Here is a 21,727-nt window from a genome sequence, read left to right as displayed (position 1 = left end):
CCTAAAGACAAGTTCGTGAAGATTCCTATCTGGGGCTGGGCAGTTGTTGCGGGGAGGGGGTATGCCTGGAAGGATGATTGCTCTGGGAGGTCCCACTGAGTTTCAGATGGAAAGGATTCAAAGATGTCTGCAGATATGAATAGAATCTCTATATCTTGATTCGCTGAGTCCTGACTTAATCAGGGCTGGCATTCGCCATCATGGAGCGCGGCCCTTGCAGAGATAGAGGCTCTGCGGCCCAGAGTGGGGAAGACATGGCTCAGGGTGGCGCAGACCAGACTCTGGACTAAGTCTAGATCAGAGGCCTCCTGACTCACTGTCTAGTGCTCCTTTCACTTCACACTGCTCCCCTTTCTCAGTGTTCTCTGATTTCTCTAGGAAAGCAGATGCCCCAGCCCTCTCAGTGTGTCTGGCCCCAGCTCCAAGCAAGGGTCTGGGCTCACACTTTCATGGGCTCTCTGTGAAGTCTGAAAGGTCTCTCTCGATTTGCTTGGTAGCCGTGGTCCTCCATGAGGAAGTTTATACTAGTGTCCGCCACCCCACCTCCATCCCACTGCCCAGGCCAGCCTCAAACACCCATAGCTGGTTGTGGGCAGTGTGGTCAAACGGTGAGCACCCAGCTCAAGTGACAGGGCCAGTGACCTTATCTCTGGCAACAGAGCTTCCAGCCTGCCACTGGCTAGGCCTTCCCCTAGGAGGAGAGTCTTGTCCAGCCCTGTTACCGTCTCTGCCCAGCTCCCCCCTCCTCTCAGATCTGCCCGCCACCTGGCCAGGTCTGCCCTAGCCCTCATCTCCATTCATGCCCACCTGAGGCCAGGTGAGGCTGTCTCTGGATGCCCTCTGCGCTCCTGGCAGGGCTTGGCTGTAGATACCCACCACTACAGATACATGCCCACACACATGCACACACACTTGGTGTGTGCACACACATACACCGTTTCCAGAAGCATCTGGTGGTGGTCGCTCTGCTACTTGGGCCCAGGGAGCTGGCCTAGCCTTACCCTACCATTAAGACTAGCAGCCCAGCAGTCACCCATGACCCACTATCTGCTAAAAGCCCTGGCCCCAGGGGGCTTTTGAAAACTCCTGACTGTGGGTATCTAGGCCAATGCAGCCAAAGATCAATGCAGCCAAAGATCAATGCTAAGGAACAGGTTTGGGGAGATGATGGCCAAGGAGATTAGATTCTCTTTCCGTGCTCTTGTACTCGCACCCTCCTCTCTCTCTCTTTCTCTCGCACACACATACACAAACACACACACAAATGTCCTCATCATTCCCCTCTCTCTCTCTCCCTCCCTCCCTCCCTCCCTCTCCATCTCTCTTTTTTTCTTGCAGTAAATTCCAACCAGATGGGCAAGCTTCTTTCCCACTTCTGAAGTTGAGGGGGAATATCAGCCATGGGGGAACCAGAAATCACTCCCTTCCTCAGAGTGGATCATCCCAGCCTCACTGGGTCTCCTCTTCCAGTGCCTCACGCCTCGCTGGATTAAGCCAGATATTAACAAGTATTTCCTAAATCCTTTTTGTTCCGAGTCTACTATCGACACTTGGGTTTCCCTCTCGGCAGGGCCTCAAACAGAGTTGGGGGGAGGGGAGCAGGACCCACTTTCAAGGATTCAGCTATCTGCAGGGCCAGACCCAGGCTGCAACCCCATTATCAGGGGAAAGAAGAGCTCAACTCCTGGGCATGACCGAGAATATCAATGGAGTCTTGTGTCTGCTTGGACGTGCTCTTTAAGCCCAGAGACGAGCACAAACAGAAATGGCAGCAACGACAGCTTTTGGAGCGGTCGAGTGCTGCTTCTTGCGTTGCAGCAAGAGCTGGGTCTTGTTATTTGAGCTACAGACAGAGGGATTTACATGTCTCTGTGTGATTTTTCCCTCGCAGAGTCGAGGCCCAGAATCCCTGTGCATGGCAGGGCTGGGACAAAGCCTCTCACATCTAGGGATGGTCCCAGAAAGATCAGTCTGGACGTGAGTTGGGCTGAGCTGCCTGGTTTCCTGGACCTGCAGCCTCTTATGCCCACAGCTGTGGCCACAGAGCCAACACCCTGGCCCCTAGGGTTGACCCCAACCTCAGCTGAAACTTCATCTGGACTCCTGGCTTGGGGGTCAACATCATCCACAGCTGGTCTCACACCAATGTGTGCCTCTGCCTTGTACCCCAGGTCCAACAGCCAGCCCCCTAGCCCATCAGCCTGGGCCCATCCTAGGACTGCAGAAGGACACCATAAGAGTACAATCCTGGTTTGCTTCCCTGACGAGTAATGCTCATAATGATAACCAACACTTTTTGAGTTGTTCCTATGTGCCAGGCGCTTGTCCAAGGGCTTTACATGTATCCTGTGACATAGGATCTCTTAACATTACTCTCATTTTACAGAAGAGGAACCTGATGCACAGAGTTGTCCAAGGTCACAGAGCTAGCAAGTGGCAGAACTGGGATTCGGCCCGGTGTAGAGATCAGGCTCTTAAGCATGTAATCACTGCCCTCCAGGACTGCTGCCAGGGTTCCCAAGATGGCAGCCAGGCCTCCCGACCCCATGCCCTGTGGCTCTGCCTCCATGAGCTACCTATCAGAGTCTCCTTTCCGGATATCACCCACCTGCCTGACTCTGGCCCAGCTTCTGACTCGGGGCTCGCTGACCTTCCCGCCTGCCAGTCTGGGCCCTGGCTCCTCGCCATCTGCTGGGACCTTCCTCCATTACCTATCCTGCCCTGTCCGGGCATCTCTTCAGAACTGACAGGATGGTTACTGCTGCTGGATACTTAGCACATTGCTGTCTAATAGAAATATAATGCAAGCCACGTGTGGAATGTTCTAGTGGCTAGGTTAAAAAAGTAAAACTAAAAAAGTGAAATGAATTTTAATAATGTCTTTTATTTCACTCACTATATCCAAACGATTATCATTTCAATATGTAATCAACATAAGAGTTATTAATGAGATCTTTTACTTTCTTTTTCCACACTCAGTCTTCCAAATTCAGTGTGTATTTTATGCTTCCAGCACATCTGACCTGGGCACTACCGAACTGAACAGCATAAATCTAGAGGCAGACTGTGGGCCTGAGGAACCCCGGGGACAGACATAACTAACCTGGGGAGGGGGGGATGGTGCACTGTTGCGGGGGGCAGAAATGATGCTGACTTGGGGGGTTCAGAGACCCGGGTTCTCCTCTCGGTGCTGATGCCAAGTCACCGGTGAGCCTGAGTAACCCCCTCACCTTCTCTGGATACTACAATGAGAGGGTTTGCCTAAAGACCCTTCTAGCTGGAACATTCTACTCCCACACCCCTGCTGTCCCCCCTACACGTCCATGGTATCTAGTTATCAGTAAGAACAAAGTCCAGTAAGTGATGAGCACTGGTAGAGCTCCCTTTCTCCAGAGCATACAACTGTGGCCTCTTCTAGAAATATCCCTGGTTACCTGGAGCTTGGCCCTTTATTCCTCATGGCCAGTGGACTTGGCCTTGGACTATCACCGAGAGACTCCTAAATCTGTGCAAATAGAGACTGGCCATCTTTCCAGTCACAGGAGCAGTTTGAGCAGAGGTGAGCTCAACAGTGTAGCGGGCAATCAGGCTTCACCTTTCTAGAAAACCTGGCCAGCTCAGTGTTTCTCGTGTACATCCCCCTCCATGTTCTATGTATCCCACACCAACCAAAAAGGTTTGGTACAAGCTTGACTTTATGGAGTTTAGACCATGGGGGAAAACTAGGTATATTGAATATGCTTTTACCAACTGCACACGCCCTTGGGAATTCTGTAATCCACAACCCGCACGTCCCTGCCTCCCCACCCCACCCAGAGCCACTGGCCGAAACTGAAACCCTAGAGCCTCTAGATGAGCTTTTTCACTATGGTTCTGATCCTGAGAGTTGAGGAGACAAGGGCATTTACTAGTGGTTTGGACTAGTTATAATACAACTGGAACAATGTTGGCCTTTTAAAAAGATTCTTCTAAAGAAAGTATAACCTGTTTAAAGTTAGTATTGGAGTAAAGTGACCTTCTTATCACCAAGGTCAAATGTCCGTAGGATTAATTGTACTTCCAGTTCATGAAAGGATTTTTCTGTGATGATTCCAGAATTGTTTATGAAGGTGGAATAGGCCAGCGTAAGTGTCTAGAGGGGCAAATCTTGCAGGTGGGTACCAGGACACAGAAAAAGGGGTGTTTTGCTTGTGCATTACCCCTGAGAGCATTGTGTCGAAGACTTGGTCTCAGCTCCTGGCCATGGGAGCTGTAGGCAAGTTTCTTTCCTTCTCTGAGCCTCGGCATCCCCATCTGCAAGGTGGGACTGAACGGAGCCTGCCCTGTGCTACTGTGGCCCAGAATGGTTGTGAGGGAGGCCCTGATGCCATAACTAACAGTTGCAAATGGATGCTATAAACTTCCAAGTGTTGGGCTCACCCAGAGGAAAACAGGGGTGCAAACATGAAGATTCCTGGTGGCCTCTGGCTATCTTCGGCATGTTCAGTGTCCATGGGGAGACTCAGAAAATGCTTTGTCCACTGTGGTCCTGGGGTAGACCAGACTCTAGGAAGCAACTGGAGCCCAGGAGGGAAGACAGGCATTCCCTGGGTCAGAGGTGAGGCAGGAAGAGGCAAAGGATTTAAAGATCTTAAATATGGTCTTGAACAGAATTATTAACAATAATTTTTAAAGCATAGGGTGCCTATGGTATTCTACCTTTTCGGAAAACACTTGGGCAAATCTTTTTTTTTTTTTTTTTTTTTTTTTTTGCGGTACACAGACCTCTCACTGTTGTGGCCTCTCCCATTGCGGAGCACAGGCTCCGGACGCGCAGGCTCAGCGGCCATGGCTCACGGGCCCAGCCGCTCCGCGGCATGTGGGATCTTCCCGGACCGGGGCACGAACCCGTGTCCCCTGCATCGGCAGGCGGACTCTCAACCACTGCGCCACCAGGGAAGCCCTCGGGCAAATCTTAATCTTCATAACAACTCTGGAAAGTGAGAACCATGATTATCTCCATTTTATTGCTGAGGCCCAGAGAGGGTAAGTCATTTATTCAAAGTCACACAGCTAGTAAATGGCAGAGCCAGGATTTGAATTCTAGGCTATCTGATAATAAAGCTACTCTCTGCTCACACCATGTTGCTCCTGACATCAGAAGAATCGTGGATGAGCACATAATGACGCTGCCAGGCTCCTATAGTGCTGTCCAGGCACTACTCCATGTCCTTTACTCATATTAGCTCACTAACGCTCACTACAACCTTACAAGCTAGGTACCATTACTATCCTCCTCGTTGCATAGAAGAGAATGCTGAGGCACAAAGTCACTTATCTAAGGCCACCCTGCTGTCAAGAGGCAGAGCCAGGATCTGAACCTGGCATCTGACTCCGGAGCCTTTAACCACTTCTCCATGCTGCGCTTTAAGCCAGGCTGTGTTCCCCAGGCAGTGGCCTGGAGTCACCACCTAGGAATTCTTGGGTTAGCAGCAGCAGGGAAACCACCCAGGACCTCCTCTGCAGGCTGAATCCAGCAACCATTCCCCAGGAGCATCAAGCCGCCATGCTCACCTTTTAAGAAAGCCCAGCCAAGCAGAAGCAAGCTCAGCCTGACAGAGAGGCAAGGTGGTGTAGTGGAAAGAATGTGGCCTCTGGCATCAGACAAACCTGAGTTGAAATCTTGGCTTTAGAAATTACTTGGTGACCTTGGGCAAATCACCGAACTTCTCGGGATGTCAGTGTCCCACCGCTAAGGGCTGTTGTGAGAAGCAAATGAAATGGCTACATAGAAAAGTGAATTATATACTCCAAGGTGCTCTTGAAGGTTAGTTGGAATTGTTAGTTGTTCTATAGGCCTAAGTTCCTCTGCCCAGGCTGAGCCAAAGCGGCGACCGAGGGAAGTGGGCTTTAGAAATGCTAATGGCCTGCGTGAGTGGCAGGCGGAGACAATGGAGGAGAGCGCCTTGAATAGGGCGGCGGGGCCTGGGAGCGGGGCTCCCCACGTGGGAGCGGAGTGGGGGAGGGGCGGGAGGGGGGCGGCCGTTCCCAGCGGAGGGGATCCGAGACTGGGCTAATTGGAAGGGGCTGGAGCTGCGGGGGCAGGAAGGGGGAGGGGATTACCTGCGGGTCGGCGGCCCACGGGGGCGGGGCTCCCAGGAGGGGGTCCTGACGGGATCCTGGATCGGGGTACAGGAGCCCCGGGCCTGGGGCCAGGTGTGCAGACCCCCTGAGCTGGACACCCAGAGATAGGGGGTGGGGGGTGTGGTGGGGCCGGGGCTGGGGGTGGAGATGAAGCAGGGGGTTCTGAGTCGGGCAACTCTAGGCCCAAGCCTGGGCTGGAGGTAGGAAAGACAGGGGAGCTAATTTCTAAAGCCAGCTTGGATCCTGACCTCCTTGGGTGACCTGGGGATGAGCCTCCCCAGTGCTAGGACTCTATGGGGGCAGTGTGTGTGTGTGTGGTGTGTGATGGGCTGGCTGAGGGGATGCGGGAGCTGGGCCTGTAACCTTCTCCTCTTTCCTCTCCTCCTCCCCTCCATGCCTTCCCTCTCTTCCTCTCCCCCAGTCCTCTCCCTTTGCCCTCCCCTCCGCCTGTACCATGAAGGCTGTTTTTGTTCCTCCTCCTGGCCTAGCCCCCGAGGTGTGCAAACAGGAAGGACCTCTCCCCGGGCAGTGAGTAAGGAGGGAAAAATGAGGTGTTGAAAAGATGACAAGTCGCCCTGTCAGAGCTCACCTTGGCAGGGAGCAGGCGGCAGGGGCCGGCGGGTGGTAGGAGGGGGGTCCACCCTGGAAGCCAGCCTACATGTGCCCAGAGCCAGGCAAGCTGATCCTCAACAAGCAGGCACTGTGTATGCGTTTGTTTGGTTTAGAAAAGCCCCCCCCCCGCCCCGTTCCCACCATCAAAGATTCCTTCCTTTCCTTCCCAGTAGGAAGAGTAAAGGCCGCTAGGCCAGCGGTTTAGAGTGTGATTGAAGGGGGCAGGCCAATGGGAGGGGGCTGTGAAGGAGGCCCAAATCCCTCTTCTAAGCTCCGAGCCTTGCATCCAACAGCCTCCTGGACATCCCCTGGCATGTCTCAAAGGCACCTCAAACTTGACATCCTAAACTGAATTCATCAATGCCACTCTCCCCATGCCTGCATTCTGTCCCTCCTATAGGGTTCCTATCTCAGTAACTGACCTCATCATCCAGTCACCCAAAAGCCTAAATCTTGGGAGTCATCCAAGACTTCCTCATACCCACCAATTGGATCAGTTTCCTAATCTGGTCAGTTCTCCTTCTTATCTCTTGAATCTGTCTCTTCTCTCGCTCCTCATGGCCATCATTCTATGTTAGTTTCATTCATTCACTCATTCAACAATGATTTATTAAGCGTCTACCATGTGCCAGGCACTGTGCTATAGCCACTGAAGATTCAGCTGTGAACAAATCCAGCTGGCTCGTGCTCCTGTGGAGTTTTGTGCCCGACATGGCTGGGTTCACTGCAGTGGGATGGGGCTCCCTGGATGAGCCAGTTTCCAAGACTCTTCCCTCCAGAGCAGAAGGGTTAAGAGCAGTGATTCTGGAGCCAGCCTGCCTGGGTTTGATTTCTGGCTCTACCACTTATAGCTGTGAGACCTCGGGCAAATCACTTAATCTCTCTGTGCCTTGGTTTTCTCACATGGAACATGGGAGTGACAATGGCACTTACCTCATAGGGCTACTATAATGACTGAGTACTTATTTTTTATATACTTTAATATTTATGTATATTTTAAGTGCAAGCACAGTGTTCTATTAGCATGGTTACTTTTATTATTTAGAGTATGGAGTGAGGCACAGGGCCTGATGATAAACCAAATTATCGGAACCCAGTGGGAGGCCTGCCTGAGAGGCAATGGATCAGATCGCAAGAATATGGCAGTGGGTGCTTGCAATGGCCCCGTCAAGAAGTCTGCATGGGAAATCCAAGAGTCCAGATTAGCTAGCAGACGTCTGGCATAGGAAATCCAGGTATAGAATCCAGAAGTCCAAAGGGTAGGAAGCAAAGGGTGGCAGATTAGTTACTGTCAGAAAGGCTGGGGTACCAGCCCCAGCTCTGCCACTTCCTAGTTGTGTGACCTTGAGCAGGTCATTTTCCCTCTGGAGACTTAGTTTCCTAAGGATAGCAGTTAACAAATACTAAAAAGCTTAATATGCATCAAGCACAGCTCTCAGCACTTTAACTGCCCCTCAAAGAGAGCTACTATTATTGAACTCCCATTTTATTGATGAGAAAACTGAGGCACCGACAGGTTAAGGCACTTGCCCAAGATCGCAGAGTAAGTGAAATGCAGACACAGGACCTGAAAGCAGGTATCTTTGAGACTGGCAATCAGCTCACCTCCTTTGCAGAGCTGTTGTGAAAATTGCGCGATATACTTCTGGAAGTATTTGGTAGCAGGTTGGCAGGCTGCCCAAGGAGGACTATCTCCAGGCTGTGGGCTCCAGCTGCTGGGCTGAGTCAGGAGGAAGCCTGGGCCTCAGGCATCTAACAGGACCTGAGCGATGCCAGAGTCGCGGGGACAGGCCAGAATCCCCTGGTCAGAAGCAGGGCTCAAGGTTAAGCCTGGGCTAGAGGCCAACGGGACTCGAACCCCTGAAACTGCTCGAGGGCAGAGACCGTCTTGGTCTTGCCTGGATTCCTCAGTGCTCCACAAAAGGAAGTGCTTAGTAAATATAGGAAGGAAATGCCACTTCTAGAGGGTCTCCTATATATGGCCACTGCACTAGTCCCTCATGTCCTCTTCACAGCGGTTCCATGAGGTTATCGTCCCCATTTTACTGATGAGAAAACTGAGGCCCAGAAAGGTCAAGTGACTCACTCAAAGCCCGGAGCTCACAAGTAGTCTTTGAACGCAGAGAAGAGAAAAAAACCAGAAAAGACAAAGACCCCAGCCCCCCATCCATGGCTGAGGAGGAATGTACATTTTAACTCTCTAATGATACACTTCTCTGGTGACCACGGGTCTTCCGTCTATGGTCTAGGCTTTCACTGAAGACCCCAGAGGAGCCCCTACCCCTCGCCGGCCTGAACGTATCACTCTGGGACCCCTTCACTTAGGAACGAAGAGACCAGTGGGAACTTCTGACTCCCACAGACCCAGAGGAGCTCCACTCTCTTAGCCGGGAGGACTCTGGACAAGCCTCGGGCTTTTCTTTCCCGGTGCCCAGCCTGCGAGGGAGGAGTCAGTGCAGCAGCCGTGCCTAATCAGGCGGGGCCCCAGGACACAGAAGCTCCTTCATCCAGGCCTGAGGAGGGGTCAGGCCAGGGCTCAGGGAGGGGCCAGGGCAGACACTGAGCCCATCCAGCCGGGACCAGCCCACATTCCTCAGCGGGCCTGGATGGGGTGGGCACGCTCCACAGGAAGCCAAGCCCTTCACGAGAGGGGCTCAGCCACCATCTGTGCATACAGACAGCGGTGAGCAAAGGGCCTCGGCCGGCAGAGGCAATTGCACAGAAAAAAATAGCAAACATTTTACTTCCTCCTCCTCCCCCATCTCCCCGCACTCTGCTTCCAAAGGGAATGTTGGACTCCTGTTAAGTATTTTTCTCCAGACCAGGGCCAGGCATCCGGAGTCGGCCTTGCTTGGTCACTGAAGAGAGAACGATGTGTGTGGGGGGATTCTTTCTACCCAGGGAGTAGTGGTTTTTCTTCTGAGACCCAGGCTCCTGCTGGTCCAGCTCAGAAAAAAAGAGCCAGGAGAAATGATAACGAACAGCAACCATCCTCTTATGCTTATACTGCGTATTCTGTCCATCTGTTATTTCCTTTGCTCATTCCAGCCACCCTATGAAATAGGGATTCTTTTGTCCCATTTTATAAATAAGCAAACCGAGGCTGAGAGAGGGTGTGTGCCTTGCTCGCCACTCACGGTGAATTAGCGTGAAAACTGTTTCTGACGCAGGCCTGACTCCAGATGCCCTGGTCTCTCTGCTAGCCCGCACTGCCCACAGCCTGCCTGCCTTCCCTCAGGAAGAGCCAGCCTTGAGAGGCTTGAGTCCGTTTCCCAGTAACATTCCAATTTTGTTTTTCCCTGTTTGCTCTGATCACCTGCTTGTTGAAGGGAATTTGAGAAAGGCCCTCAAAAGGGAAAGAAAATTAAAATCACCCACAATCCTACCACTTTTAGCTAACATGATGGTTGAGGTAGATTTCCTGATTGTTCCTCTGTTATGCACATATACAATCTGGAGATCTCTTTTACATACCTGAGATGTTAGTGGACCTGCTCTAGGTGCTGGGCCACCCACCAGCCCCACGCTGTGTCCTCAGCTGAACGTGTGGTTCCTCTTCTCTCTGTAAGGTTTGCTCCGGCGGAAGTTTCTGGTTCCCAGGGGCCCGTGCACACACACCATGCTATGTCATACCCCTGCCTTTGTTCATTCAGTTCCCTTTGCCAGAGGTCTCTGCCCTTCTGCCTCCCTCCCTCCTTCCTCTCTCTCTCTATTGGTCATGTATACACATGGTTAAAAAAAATCAAATTAACAAAAACTCCAAAGGGGCAAAAGGGCATATAGTAAAGGGTGTGGCTCCTTCTCACCCCTGACCTCAGCGCGTATTTCTTGTGTCTTTCCAGAGACATTCTATGTACAAGTAAGCACTGATGTGCATGTACCTCTTGTGAAACACGCATGGCAACTGTGTCCACTATTCTATGACTCACTCTTGTAACTTCTTGGTTTTTGGATACTCTTACACTGCATTAGCTGCAGGTCTGCCTCATGCTGGGTAAAGGCTGTCTAGTGAAGCATCTGATGGCTGTGCCATAATTTATTTAACTAGGCCCCTAGTGATGGACATTGAAATGCTTTCCAGTCTCTTGCTACTACAAATGATGCAACAATAAATATCCTTATACAGACAACCTTGTGCTTTTGCTCATGGAGAAGAAATTCTACTAGTGGAATTGCTGGATCCGAGAGTGTGCAGATTTTAAATGTCAATACATTTCACTAAATATCCCTTCAGACAAACCGACTGAAACTCCCACCGATAGACTACGCTGGAAAGGACCCAGCCTACCCTCCTTCCCTCCTTTCTTCATCTGCCTAATGCCAACTCATGCTTTCGGAGTGGTCTCGTCCAGGATGCCTCCAAGGACCAGCCCCCCTGCCCAGCACAGCCAGCAGGGCTGACTCTTGCCAGTCATCCCATGTTTGCCTCCACATAGTGCTTTTCACAAAAGACTGCAAGCCTCTCTTTACACGTCTGTTTCCCACCCTCGACTGTGAGCTCTTTGAGGGAAGGGCTAAGCTTTATTCATCTCTTGCAGGCCCTGCTCCAACACACCACGGGCAGAAGGTCAATAAATATTTGTTGAACTAAATTAGTCAGCTCTGAATCCCCAGCTCCAAGCACAGAGTTTGCTGAATCCAAGCGTGGTCTGAGCTGAGCAGTGCCTTTGGCTTGGTTCCTCTAGGTCCCCGGACATTTGTCTTCATGGGTTTGGTGCTCAGTCTCTACCTTCCTTCAGGCTGGCTCCCAGGCCCTGCTTGAGCTGCATTCCTCCAACTCTGTAAGCAGTTACTATCTCCTAGTCCTTAGCTGCTGTGGAAGAAGTCCTCTATGATCTGGGGATTGTTTCGCCTCTCCCTCCCACCCAAATGCCTAGTGCCCTCTTGTCTGGGTGCCCCTGGGAAGCTCTTGCCCGATCCCTCAGTGAGCTGCTGGGAGGCTGGCAGGCTGGGGTACCTGTGGCCAGCAACCCTGAATGGGGTCAAGCTGGAGCCAGGCTGGACTTTTACACTGAGGACCAGACCCCTACAGGCTCCTCACCACACTGGGACTGGGAGAGGCGCAGAGAAGACAACCCTGCTGCCCTCCCCCGCCATGCACACGTACTCTTGCTCTCCCTTCAGACCTGCCACCGCCTTTACAAACCTCGGTCTCCTTATGGTTCACCTCCTGGGGGTGACAGGAGGGTCCAGCGACATCACTGAATGTGAAGAGGTCTGGGGAAATCTTATCCAAATGGAAGGGATTATAAAGCCTAACATTCCACCACCCTCTTTGGGATAGTGAAGTCCAGAGGGTGGAAATAGTACGAGAGGCATGCAGGGGCCAGCAGAAACCTGCAGCAAAGTCCCATTCTGCAGATGTGAATGCCAAGGCAGGCTGAAAGTGTTGCTCAACGGTCTCAGAACCCGGCTTGATCCATGCCAGGCCTTGCCAGAGGGTGGGGCCCGGTGGCAGATGGACAAGCACCGTATCAGCCCCATGTTTGTCAGAGATTCAACTCAAGCCAAAGAGGGATGTGCTGAGGCTGTTTGCCATGTATTTCTCGATCTGCAAGATGAGCACCACTTCCTAGCCACCGGCCCTGGGCCTAAGAACAGCCTCTGAAACACTGGGGATTCAGCAGGACAAACAGAAAACGGGACAGAAGGTGTAAGAAGGAGAGGATGGCTGATGGGGACGAAAGGGAGGAGGAGGGGGGTGGAGCCTGCAGAGGCTGGGGGTGGGTCACACGCACCTGGTCCGGCCAGATCCCTGTGACTCCTCCCAGGTTCTCTGAACACACCGCCCGCCCTGAGCCTACCTTGGGGGAGGAACTCATTCATCCTGTCAGCAAATGCTGCTGAACACTTTTGAGCCCAGCACTGAGTGCCAGGACTTTGGAAATGAGTCAGACACAGAGAGCTCCTGACCGCGAGGACTCACGGGGATGGGACGCAGAGAGGGAAGGAGCTAGGGGTATCATAAAATATTGTTTTCAGGAACTGGCACGTGAACAGGGCTTCTTAGAGAATGGATAGAATTGACAGGGCTGGTAGGGACATTTCAGGTCAGAGGTCCAGACACAAATGTAGAAGGACCTAGCTGGAACAGAGGGCTGAGAGGAGGTCATGCCTTAGAGCCAGGAAAAGCCTTATGATGGCTCAGCTGTAGTGCCAGCTGTGGGGACCACCTCAGGAAGCTGAGGTGCTCTCTTGCAAGATGAAGTGGTTTCTGCTCCAAATCGGTGACCAAAATGGGAGGCTGTTTATTCTGCAGCCAGGAAGCATGTCCAGAAACCAAGACGTCCAGGGTGATGGGTGGCACCTTCCATGAATACACCAAATAACCTACCCTCAAACATGACTGCTTTGTGTGTCCCCAAGGCCTGCTGTTCTAGAACCATGGCAAGAGGTGCCAATAAGGGGTCCACTGCACTGTAAACAGAAATCGCCTGACCCTTGGTCATTGGGGATATCTCATATGACTAGGAAAACAGGCACAAAAGTGGGCTATGGTGTCGGCAAGTGTGCCATTTAGGGTTCTTAGTTACAAACAACAGAAACCTACTTTAGTTAATTTAAGCAGAAGAGTTTCATTGGAAAGCAATGGCGGAGCTTGGGGAATTGTCAGAGAGGATAGAGAGTCAGAAACTGGCAAGAACAAGGGAACCAGGCAGACAAGGACAGGGTCACATCCCGCCCCCCGGGCCGCCACCACCCTCAGCACCAAGGCAGCACAGGAGCAAATGCTTCAAGACCCCGGCTCCTCTGATCTCCTACCTCCAGACAGGCATAAGTGTCTGATGTGCTGAGACTGAGGTCTCAGTTCAGGCTGCTTGGGCCCTGGGCCTGGGTCTCAGGCCTTGTTGGTGTCCCTAGTCAGGAGAGCCTCACCTCTGGCACAACCCTCCACAGCAATAGGCTTCTCAGACAGGCCCTGGGGAGGGGTCCCTTTACGTGGATGTACGAATGCTGACCCTAAGGGAAATCGGGGCTGCTGCTCCACAAGGAGCAGGGAGAAAGACGACCAGGACCCAAGGGGGTTCCTAACACATCTCCTTGTGTGGTGCCAGTTAGGGCACAGCAAAGGTTAATGTTAGGCCAACCACCACAACGCTACCCAACAAGGGCCCTCCAAGGTCGCAGACTTCTAAGACACCATGACAGCTGAGGTGCTGGCTGAAGGCCAAGGGGGGACACAGAATGGCTGTGGGGGACGAAGTTATAAATAGTGGCTTGACCAGTTGCAGAAAAAAAAAAGACTGTGGCTTCCACCACATATTTCCATGCTTGCAATGAGAGAAAAATTATTTTTTATTAATTGGAAACTATTTTGATTTGACTTATTTTGTTAACATTCACGAAAATACACTGACACTATAAAAAAAACCAAGCAGACTGTTTCGGGTGAAAAAAATCAAAAGCCCCCTTCCTTACTCTTTTCTTGCAAGCCCCTGTCCCTCCCCAAAGGTAACCACTGCCATCACTTAGGTATGTAGCCTTCCAGACACTTTTATGCATTTGCATATATAGTTTGGTCTTGTAAGGTTTTATTTTACATCAAGATTGTACATATTGCTCTACAGTATGCTTTTTTTTTACTTAACATTATGTCTTGGAGATCTTTCCATATCAGTACATACAGGGTTTTTTTAATAATTTTTTTGTGATTCTATAATGCCTTTTCCATTAATTAATTAATTTATTTATTTTTGCCGTGTTGGGTCTTCGTTTCTGTGCGAGGGCTTTCTCTAGTTGTGGCAAGTGGGGGCCACTCTTCATCGCGGTGCGCAGGCCTCTCACTATCGCGGCCTCTCTTGTTGCAGGAGCACAGGCTCCAGACGCGCAGGCTCAGTAATTGTGGCTCACGGGCCTACTTGCTCCGTGGCATGTGGGATCCTCCCAGACCAGGGCTCGAACCCGTGTCCCCTGCATAAGCAGGCAGATTCTCAACCACTGCGCCACCTATACAGTTTTTAACTGTTGCATAGTATGAATTCTATATAACCAATGTATCTAAGTTGCGCTCAGGGACACGTACCACTTTACATTTTGAAAGCAAGCTACTCCCCAAACTGCCCCCTGAAAACGCTGCTATCGTTTACATTCACACCCACAACACGAGTGCTCCCATTTCTTCTCTTTGTAGCCCAAACTAGATATTATCACGAAGAAAAACTATTGCTTTCTGATGGACACAATCGGTTTCATTGTCGTGTTAATTTACACGGCACTGATTGCCAGTGAGGTTGATCATTAGCAATAGCCAAGCTGTTGGAGCTGAAAACAGCTCTCCAACTGTTGGGAGGAGCATCAATTAGTACAATCACTTTGGAGAGCAGTTTGGCAATATCTAGTTAGAATGAAGATGTTCTAAACCTAAGATGCCCAAATTTCACCTCCGTATACTTATCCCTAGGGAAATTCACACGTGTGCACAAAGGAACATCTCTTAAGTATGTTCGTTGCTGCAAAATACTGGGAAGAACCTAAATGTCCACCAATGGGAGAATAGATAAATTACCTGTGGTTATTCATACAATGGAATATTTAGTATACAGCCGTCAGAAGGCATGTATCAAAATGGCTAAATCTCAAAAGCAATGTTGAGTGAAAAAAAGCAAGTTGCAAAACGATACATACATTCTAGCAATTATGTCCATTTAAAAAACAAACACTCTATATTGGTTATGGAGATACACACACACACATATACATACATATGTACACAAATACACACACACACACACACACACACACACATCTAAAAATGTAGACGAGAAGTAAACAATTTCCTGGGTAGTGCTTACCTCTGTGGAGGAAGGTAAATATGACGGGTGAAGAACTTCACCTGTGCCTGAAAGTGTAAATTTATTGGAGAGAGAGAGAGAGATCTGAAGCCAATATGGCTAAATGTTCAAACCTGTTCACTTTGCGTGGGTGGGTACCTCTGTTTTTCGTAGCACTTGTCTGGCATATATTTTTCTGTTCCTTTTGTGTCACTGTGTTAATGTATACAATCAGCATACAGCTTTTTTTTTTTTTTACCCACTTCCTCTGAGACTTGCTTTTTTCTAAAAGGGAATTTTAACTCCTTCACCCCTACACTCCAATTGGATGTATTCCTACCATCATTATTTTTACTATGCTTTCTCACTGTTTCTTTCCTTCTCATAGACTGACAGAGTATCCTCTACTCAACCTTTGCCCCCTTAGTAGCCTGACAACCATACACTTTACCCCTACTTAGAAATAATTACCCTTACTTTTGCTGTTGTTGGAGTCAGCATTTCCAGTGAAACTAAAGTTTTTCTCCTAGTGGGAACACCAAAAAACCCTATTTGGGATGCAAATGCAAGAGATCAATTATAAAGTCACTTAGTACCACGATTTTAGACAAAACCAAACAATTCCACTATACCATGTAAAACCAAAAGGAGAACTTTAATAAGCTTTTACGGCACTGCAATTACAGGAACATTAACCCATAACATGCAACAGAAATGATGATGCCCTTTGGACAAATTTAACAGATAAACTTGATGTTACAATCAACAGCAACATATTCTACTGAAAAAAACAAATGCAACTTATTTCACCATTCAGGTTAGAAAATGTATGTTTTTACTGCAATCGCAAGTAGCATTTAGAAAGTTTAGTTTTCCCTTTCTAACCTCTAGAACACAGGATGATTTTTTTTCAATGCAATCGTACACAACCTTTTTCACACTGGAAATAATCACAAGGAATCGACAGGTGGAGAGCAATCGACTGACTGATTTCGTTTTAATGATTAATTTGGAGAGGGCTCCTGCAGTATTGTGGATTTCAGATGGGGAAAATCATCAGACCAGGAGGTAAGAGCCTTGGTCTTAAAGCGGGGGAGGGAACATGCAGCGGCACACGGGGCAAGTGCCTGACTTCTGAAGCCAGATGGACACACAGGGCTTGTGGAAATAGTGGTGGCACGGCAGCTCCGTTGCCACCTCCCCCTTCACATATTCACTGCAACAGATGGGGCAACACATCTCCTGCCCCACCGCGCTGTGATCTTCCGTGACCAGGATCTCGGGAAGAGCGTCGATGCTCTCCTTGCTGGCTGGTGGATTGGCCACCTCCACGTCCACCGCGAGAGACTCCAAGTGCGCCAGGGCAGTTTCCATTGCCTGGGCCAGGCGTTCTTCAAGTGCCATGTACGTGAGGAACTGAGGATCCACGTAGGAAATGGCTTCAGCCACCCCCAACCCATCCGCAAACCCATCGAAGAGGCTCCAATCCACTTCAAGGTCTTCACTGACACTGGAGTCATCTTCAAGGTTGTTGTTGCCGTCCAGCATGAAGACGCTGGGCTGCAGAAACTCCTGACCGGAATCATTATCCCCCTCACTGCTGTTCTCGTTTTCATTGTATTGGAGCCAAGGAACTTCTTCTTCGGTGGTTGCCCGTTCCTCTTCCTGGAGAGACGGCCCTCGAACTTCTTCAAGTTCATTGCCGCCACTGCTGCCAGCACTGGCACCAGCACTGGGGCTGGCGCTGGCACTGGCACTGGCATTCACTCTGGCTTGCTCGGCTTCATGCTCTTCTTTTCCTGGCAGAGTCTCCCAGCTCTCGCCACTGGACGACAGATTTTGCTCCCGACCTCGATACTTGCGACGCAGAGCCGCAGTCCACTCTTTGTCACTGTCAGAGTCTTCTTCGAAGTATCTGTAGTAATCATCGCTGTACGTCCAGAAGTCAGGATCAGCCATGGTTCGTCGCCGTCTCGGTACCTTTTCCGGCTTCACTTGGTCACTCCTGGCTTCCCTCTTGTCTTCAGGGTACTTCGGCTCAGGGTAGCCACCTGAACTCTCGCCTCTGCCTCTTCTTGCCAGGCCATCCGAGTGGCCTTCATCAGCGTTGGCAGTCTCCCTCCACCTGGAAGTACTGTGTGGCATATCATCATCATCATCAGTATCAAAAAAGATTTTTGGTTTCACGCAGTTGGGACTTGCCGGATTTCTGATTTTGGGCCTCACCACCGGCTCCTCTGAACTCTTTGGGGTGTTTTCCCCACCACCACAAATACTCACAGGAGCCCTGCTGGGACACGCAGGTAAATTCTGCTCCCGTCTCTCCCTCTCCAGGCTGTTGCCATTTGTGACCACCTTGCCTTCAGCAGAAGATGGCTGAGGGGCCATGCTATTTGGCTGCAGGAACTCAGCTCTGCTACCAGAGCCCCGTGCTGTAGGGGCCGGGTCGAACTTGTCAAGCTCCTCTCTCACATCGCGGTTAAAACTAGAGAACTGTAGGGGCACCCCAGCCAGAGACCTCGCCCCCTTCTCTGGGTCATACAGCTTATCATCTTTAAACTTGCCAGTTTTCCCTCTCACTGGCACTCGCTCAACAGGCCCAGCCCCCTCCTCCTCACTATCATCTGCCCCGAAACAGTCCACATGTCCATAAGCCATTCCTCTTCTGCTCCCCGAAGCCCTGTACTCTCTGGGCGGGTACCTGGAGTAGTCCTCATTATCAACATTCAGGCTGGTTCCCGAGCTCTCGCTGTCATCCCAACTACGACGAGTGGTGGAAAATGGTGATCGGCTCCTCCTCTTGGTGGTTTGACTGGGGGCTGATCTGTGCATTGGGACTTCGGATGACGTCCTTCTCTGGCCGGAAATCCTTTCCTGCTGGCTCGTGGATGGCCTGAAACTGACATAAGCATGCCTTCTTCCATACCTCCTGCCTGTATTGGACTGATACCCTCCTCCTGGCTTGGGCCATACAGGCTAGCTAGATTCCTGACCCATTTGCTCTGACTTAGGAGGGTTTCCAATACAGCTGGGGCTTGAGTGGAAAGGCTCCTGCTCCCTGGGCACGCTTTGGAGATGGGAAGGTCAAATCAGCTCGGAATAAAGGAGCAGGGAGATTTATTTTCACTTCAGCAGGCAGGTTACAGAAAGAATAAGGGGCCTTTAAAATTAGTTTCACTTTCTTCTAAGGCCTGGAGTAGCATTCCAGTGACTGTCAGGTGTAGACCTGGAACACATTTTTAATGTTGGCAAAATAATTACAAAACTGGGTTTGTAGGAAAGCCAGACTCTGGGGAGAATCTGACGGAAGATGGGGGAGGGGTGACTGGACGCTGGGAAGATAGGTGAAGCGCTGGAATTGTGCCAACATGGGAAGAGGAAAGATGGCTGTGGGTTTTTTTTTAAATGGGGTATCTGCGTTTTTCGGAGTCCTGTATACATACAGGAGCAATGCAAATTGGAATAGGGGTGGAAAATATAGATCACCATCACTGTGTATGCGAGAGTGTCTACGCGTCTGTCAGGAGGAGAGGGGCAGGTGGAAGGGGGACCAGGCAGGTGGAAGGGGGACCAGCAATCATGAAGTGGAGAGACTCCTGTATTTGTAGGGGGAAAGGGCAGGTGACAGTGGCACTGGGAAGAGGCATGAGTGTCAGGCAGAATGAGACCCATTCTGGATGTGGGTATGAAAATGACAGGCATGGATGGGGTGGCTTCAGGGGAGAGGGGCGTGTGTAAGCACGATAGACAGAGAATGTGCATGTGGTTCCAATGTGTGATGGCTGGAACTCTAGGGAGGAATGCCTGTGTTTATGTGCCTGTGGCAAGCCAGGAAGGGTATAGTGGCACTGAACAGGGGGTGTCCTTGAGTTTGTGTGCGTGTGTTCATCAAAATGGGAGGCAACAATGGAGAAGGGTCAGTGTGAGCATCAATATGGGGACAGCACTGGAGAGGGAAGTGCGTATGGCAGGCGGGCAGGCGGGTGGGCACCAGCAAAAAATGTCTCTATGCATGGATGTGGCGAGCAGGAAGAGGGGGATGTCCCTGGAGAAGGATTTATGTGTGTGTGTGTGCATGGCAGGGACCAGCGAAGGAGGCTGTCTAGGCACATAGGTAGCAGACAGGGAGCACCTGAGAGGGGTATGTAAAGGAGCGTGTGGGTGCGTGTGCATGTAAGTGGCATAGGAAAGAGGAGCCAGCAATCTGTGTAAGTGGGCAGGGGGTAAGGCGGCCCACAGGGTGTGTGTGTGTGTGTGTGTGTGTGTGTTGTGTGTGTGCTCACCAGAGCAAGAAGAGGCAGAGGGAGGAGGGGGATGCTTCTATAGGTGTGTATGTGGCAGGCGGTGAGAGGCAGGGAGAAGCACCGGAGAGTGTGAGGCTGTGTGTGTGTGTGTGTGTGTGTGTGTCTGTGTCTGTGTCTGTGTGTCAGTCTGTCTCTGTCTCTCTCAGGGGAAGGCACTGGAGACTGGGACAGTGTGTGAGAGGGTGTGTGTGCATGTCTATCCAAGCATGTGCGGGGGAGGGGGACACGAAGGAACCTTGAGTATGAGGGGGGCGGCGGTAAGGCAGCCGCAATGGAAGGTTTTTGTGCATGCGTGTGAGCGCGCGCATGTGCGTGTATGTGTGTATGTGCGGGCATGTGCGTGTATGTGTCCCTGCACGCGCACGCGAGACACGGGGATGGGAGGGGGTCCACAACGACATAATGAGACGGGGAAACATTTAACGGCTCAAACGGTAGATCCAAACCGATGTGGCAGGGAAGGGGGAAAAAAAAGAAAAGGGCGTGTGGGGTTATAGTTTTTCCCTGGGAATGATTTGTTTTTCTGACAATTCTTTTCCTGGTAACAACATATTTGCCTAAAAATCTTCACCATTTACCATTCATCAAAACAACTTCAAAATGGGGAAAGAAAGGCCACGGATAGCTCCGCAGAGGGGCCAAGAAGGGAGGCAGGAGGAGAGGGGAGGACAGGCGGAGAGGGCCGCGACCACCACTCCCCTCTCGAATTCAAGCCACCCGAGCTGGGACCGAGCCACACGTAAGGGGCCGGAAGATGAAGGATGGAGCCCTAAATCGGGCCAGTGGAGGGCACAGGCCTCCCTCTGCGGTCAGGTCCCACGTCCGCCCCACCCCTTCCCGAGGGGCGAGCCCGAAAATCTGTTCATTAGAGCCCACCCCACCTCCACATCCTCGCGCCGGTGCCCGGCCACTCGCCCCACGCCCGGCATTAGAGCCCACCCCACCTCCACATCCTCGCGCCGGTGCCCGGCCACTCGCCCCACGCCCGGCCACTCGCCCCACCGCCACGTCTGGAGGGAGCGAGGAAATAAACAGCCTTTCACTCACCCAGTCGCGACCCCTGTACGCTCTCGGAAAGAGAAGATCCCGCGGACCTCCAACCGCCACAACCTCCAGAGCCGCTGCTCCCGGGGCTCCAGCTCCTCCCACTCCAGACAGCGGCGGGACGGGCGCGACTGCGGCGGCGGAAGTGATTGTACCGTCGCGGCGGCCCGCCCCCTTGATGTGGCGGGGGCGGCAGCTGCTCTCGACAAATCAGGGTGGGCTCGAAAACATTATTTCATTTGAAATGATGAAATCGTCAAGGATACAGAAAAGGTCAGCAAAAAATGTAACCAACAGCCAGCTTTAACAAATGTTAAACATTTAGTCATTTGCCCTTCTGTTCTGGGCTTTGGGTGGTTGTTGTTGTTTGAAATAAAATGAAATCCGAAAACTCTTTCTGCTTCATTCTGATGTGAAAGTAATGATATTAATATATCCTATCTTATGTTCTATGTTATGATCTGTAGAGAAGTATCACGGTACTTAGGGTTGCAATCAGCTGAATTTTTTTAACCTGGTGGTTGAAGCAAATTGAACTGTTTACAGTAGAATTTGTTGCTGTTAATCACAAAATCGAGGTTCTCTATCCAAAAGAAATGATCAATCATTGCAGCACAACATGGGTTCACATTTTCGTAACTGCATTGCCCTTCAAAATATTATAGCTATGCCTTTGGGATTTATACAATTTTACTGAACTCCGAAATCTTTTTTTTTTTAATTGCACTTTACATATATCTCTAATATTTGCGTTAAATGTAAAGACTGCCTATGTTCACAACAGTAGCAAAGCTTTGTTCTTTACTGGGAATAAAATGCATAATAGAAGAGCAAGAAATTTTAGGGGCAACAACAAAATAGAAATAGGATGTA

General features: G+C 50.8%; 1 protein-coding gene across 2 annotated transcripts; it reads right to left on the bottom strand.

Moving 5' to 3' along the window:
• Nucleotides 1-16,140: 16,140 nt before the first annotated feature.
• On the bottom strand, nt 16,141-20,991 carry PJA1 (praja ring finger ubiquitin ligase 1). Of its 2 annotated transcripts, none has more exons than XM_081221387.1 (2): nt 20,858-20,991; nt 16,141-18,405 (listed from the first exon to the last, which is right to left on the bottom strand). In XM_081221387.1, exon 2 carries the CDS (start codon nt 18,336-18,338, stop codon nt 16,590-16,592), a length of 1,749 nt encoding a protein of 582 aa, XP_081077513.1. In that variant the 5' UTR covers nt 18,339-18,405; nt 20,858-20,991; the 3' UTR covers nt 16,141-16,589. The 2 variants fall into 2 exon arrangements, with proteins under 2 accessions (XP_081077513.1, XP_081077512.1); XM_081221386.1 differs by having other exon boundaries at nt 16,141-18,399; nt 20,858-20,939.
• Nucleotides 20,992-21,727: the final 736 nt, after the last annotated feature.

This window comes from Mesoplodon bidens (assembly GCF_964165515.1).
Source record: "Mesoplodon bidens genome assembly, chromosome: X".
NCBI lineage: Eukaryota > Metazoa > Chordata > Mammalia > Artiodactyla > Ziphiidae > Mesoplodon > Mesoplodon bidens.
The sequence above is the reverse complement of the archived record's forward strand: the minus strand, read 5'-3'. Positions and strand labels throughout refer to the sequence as shown.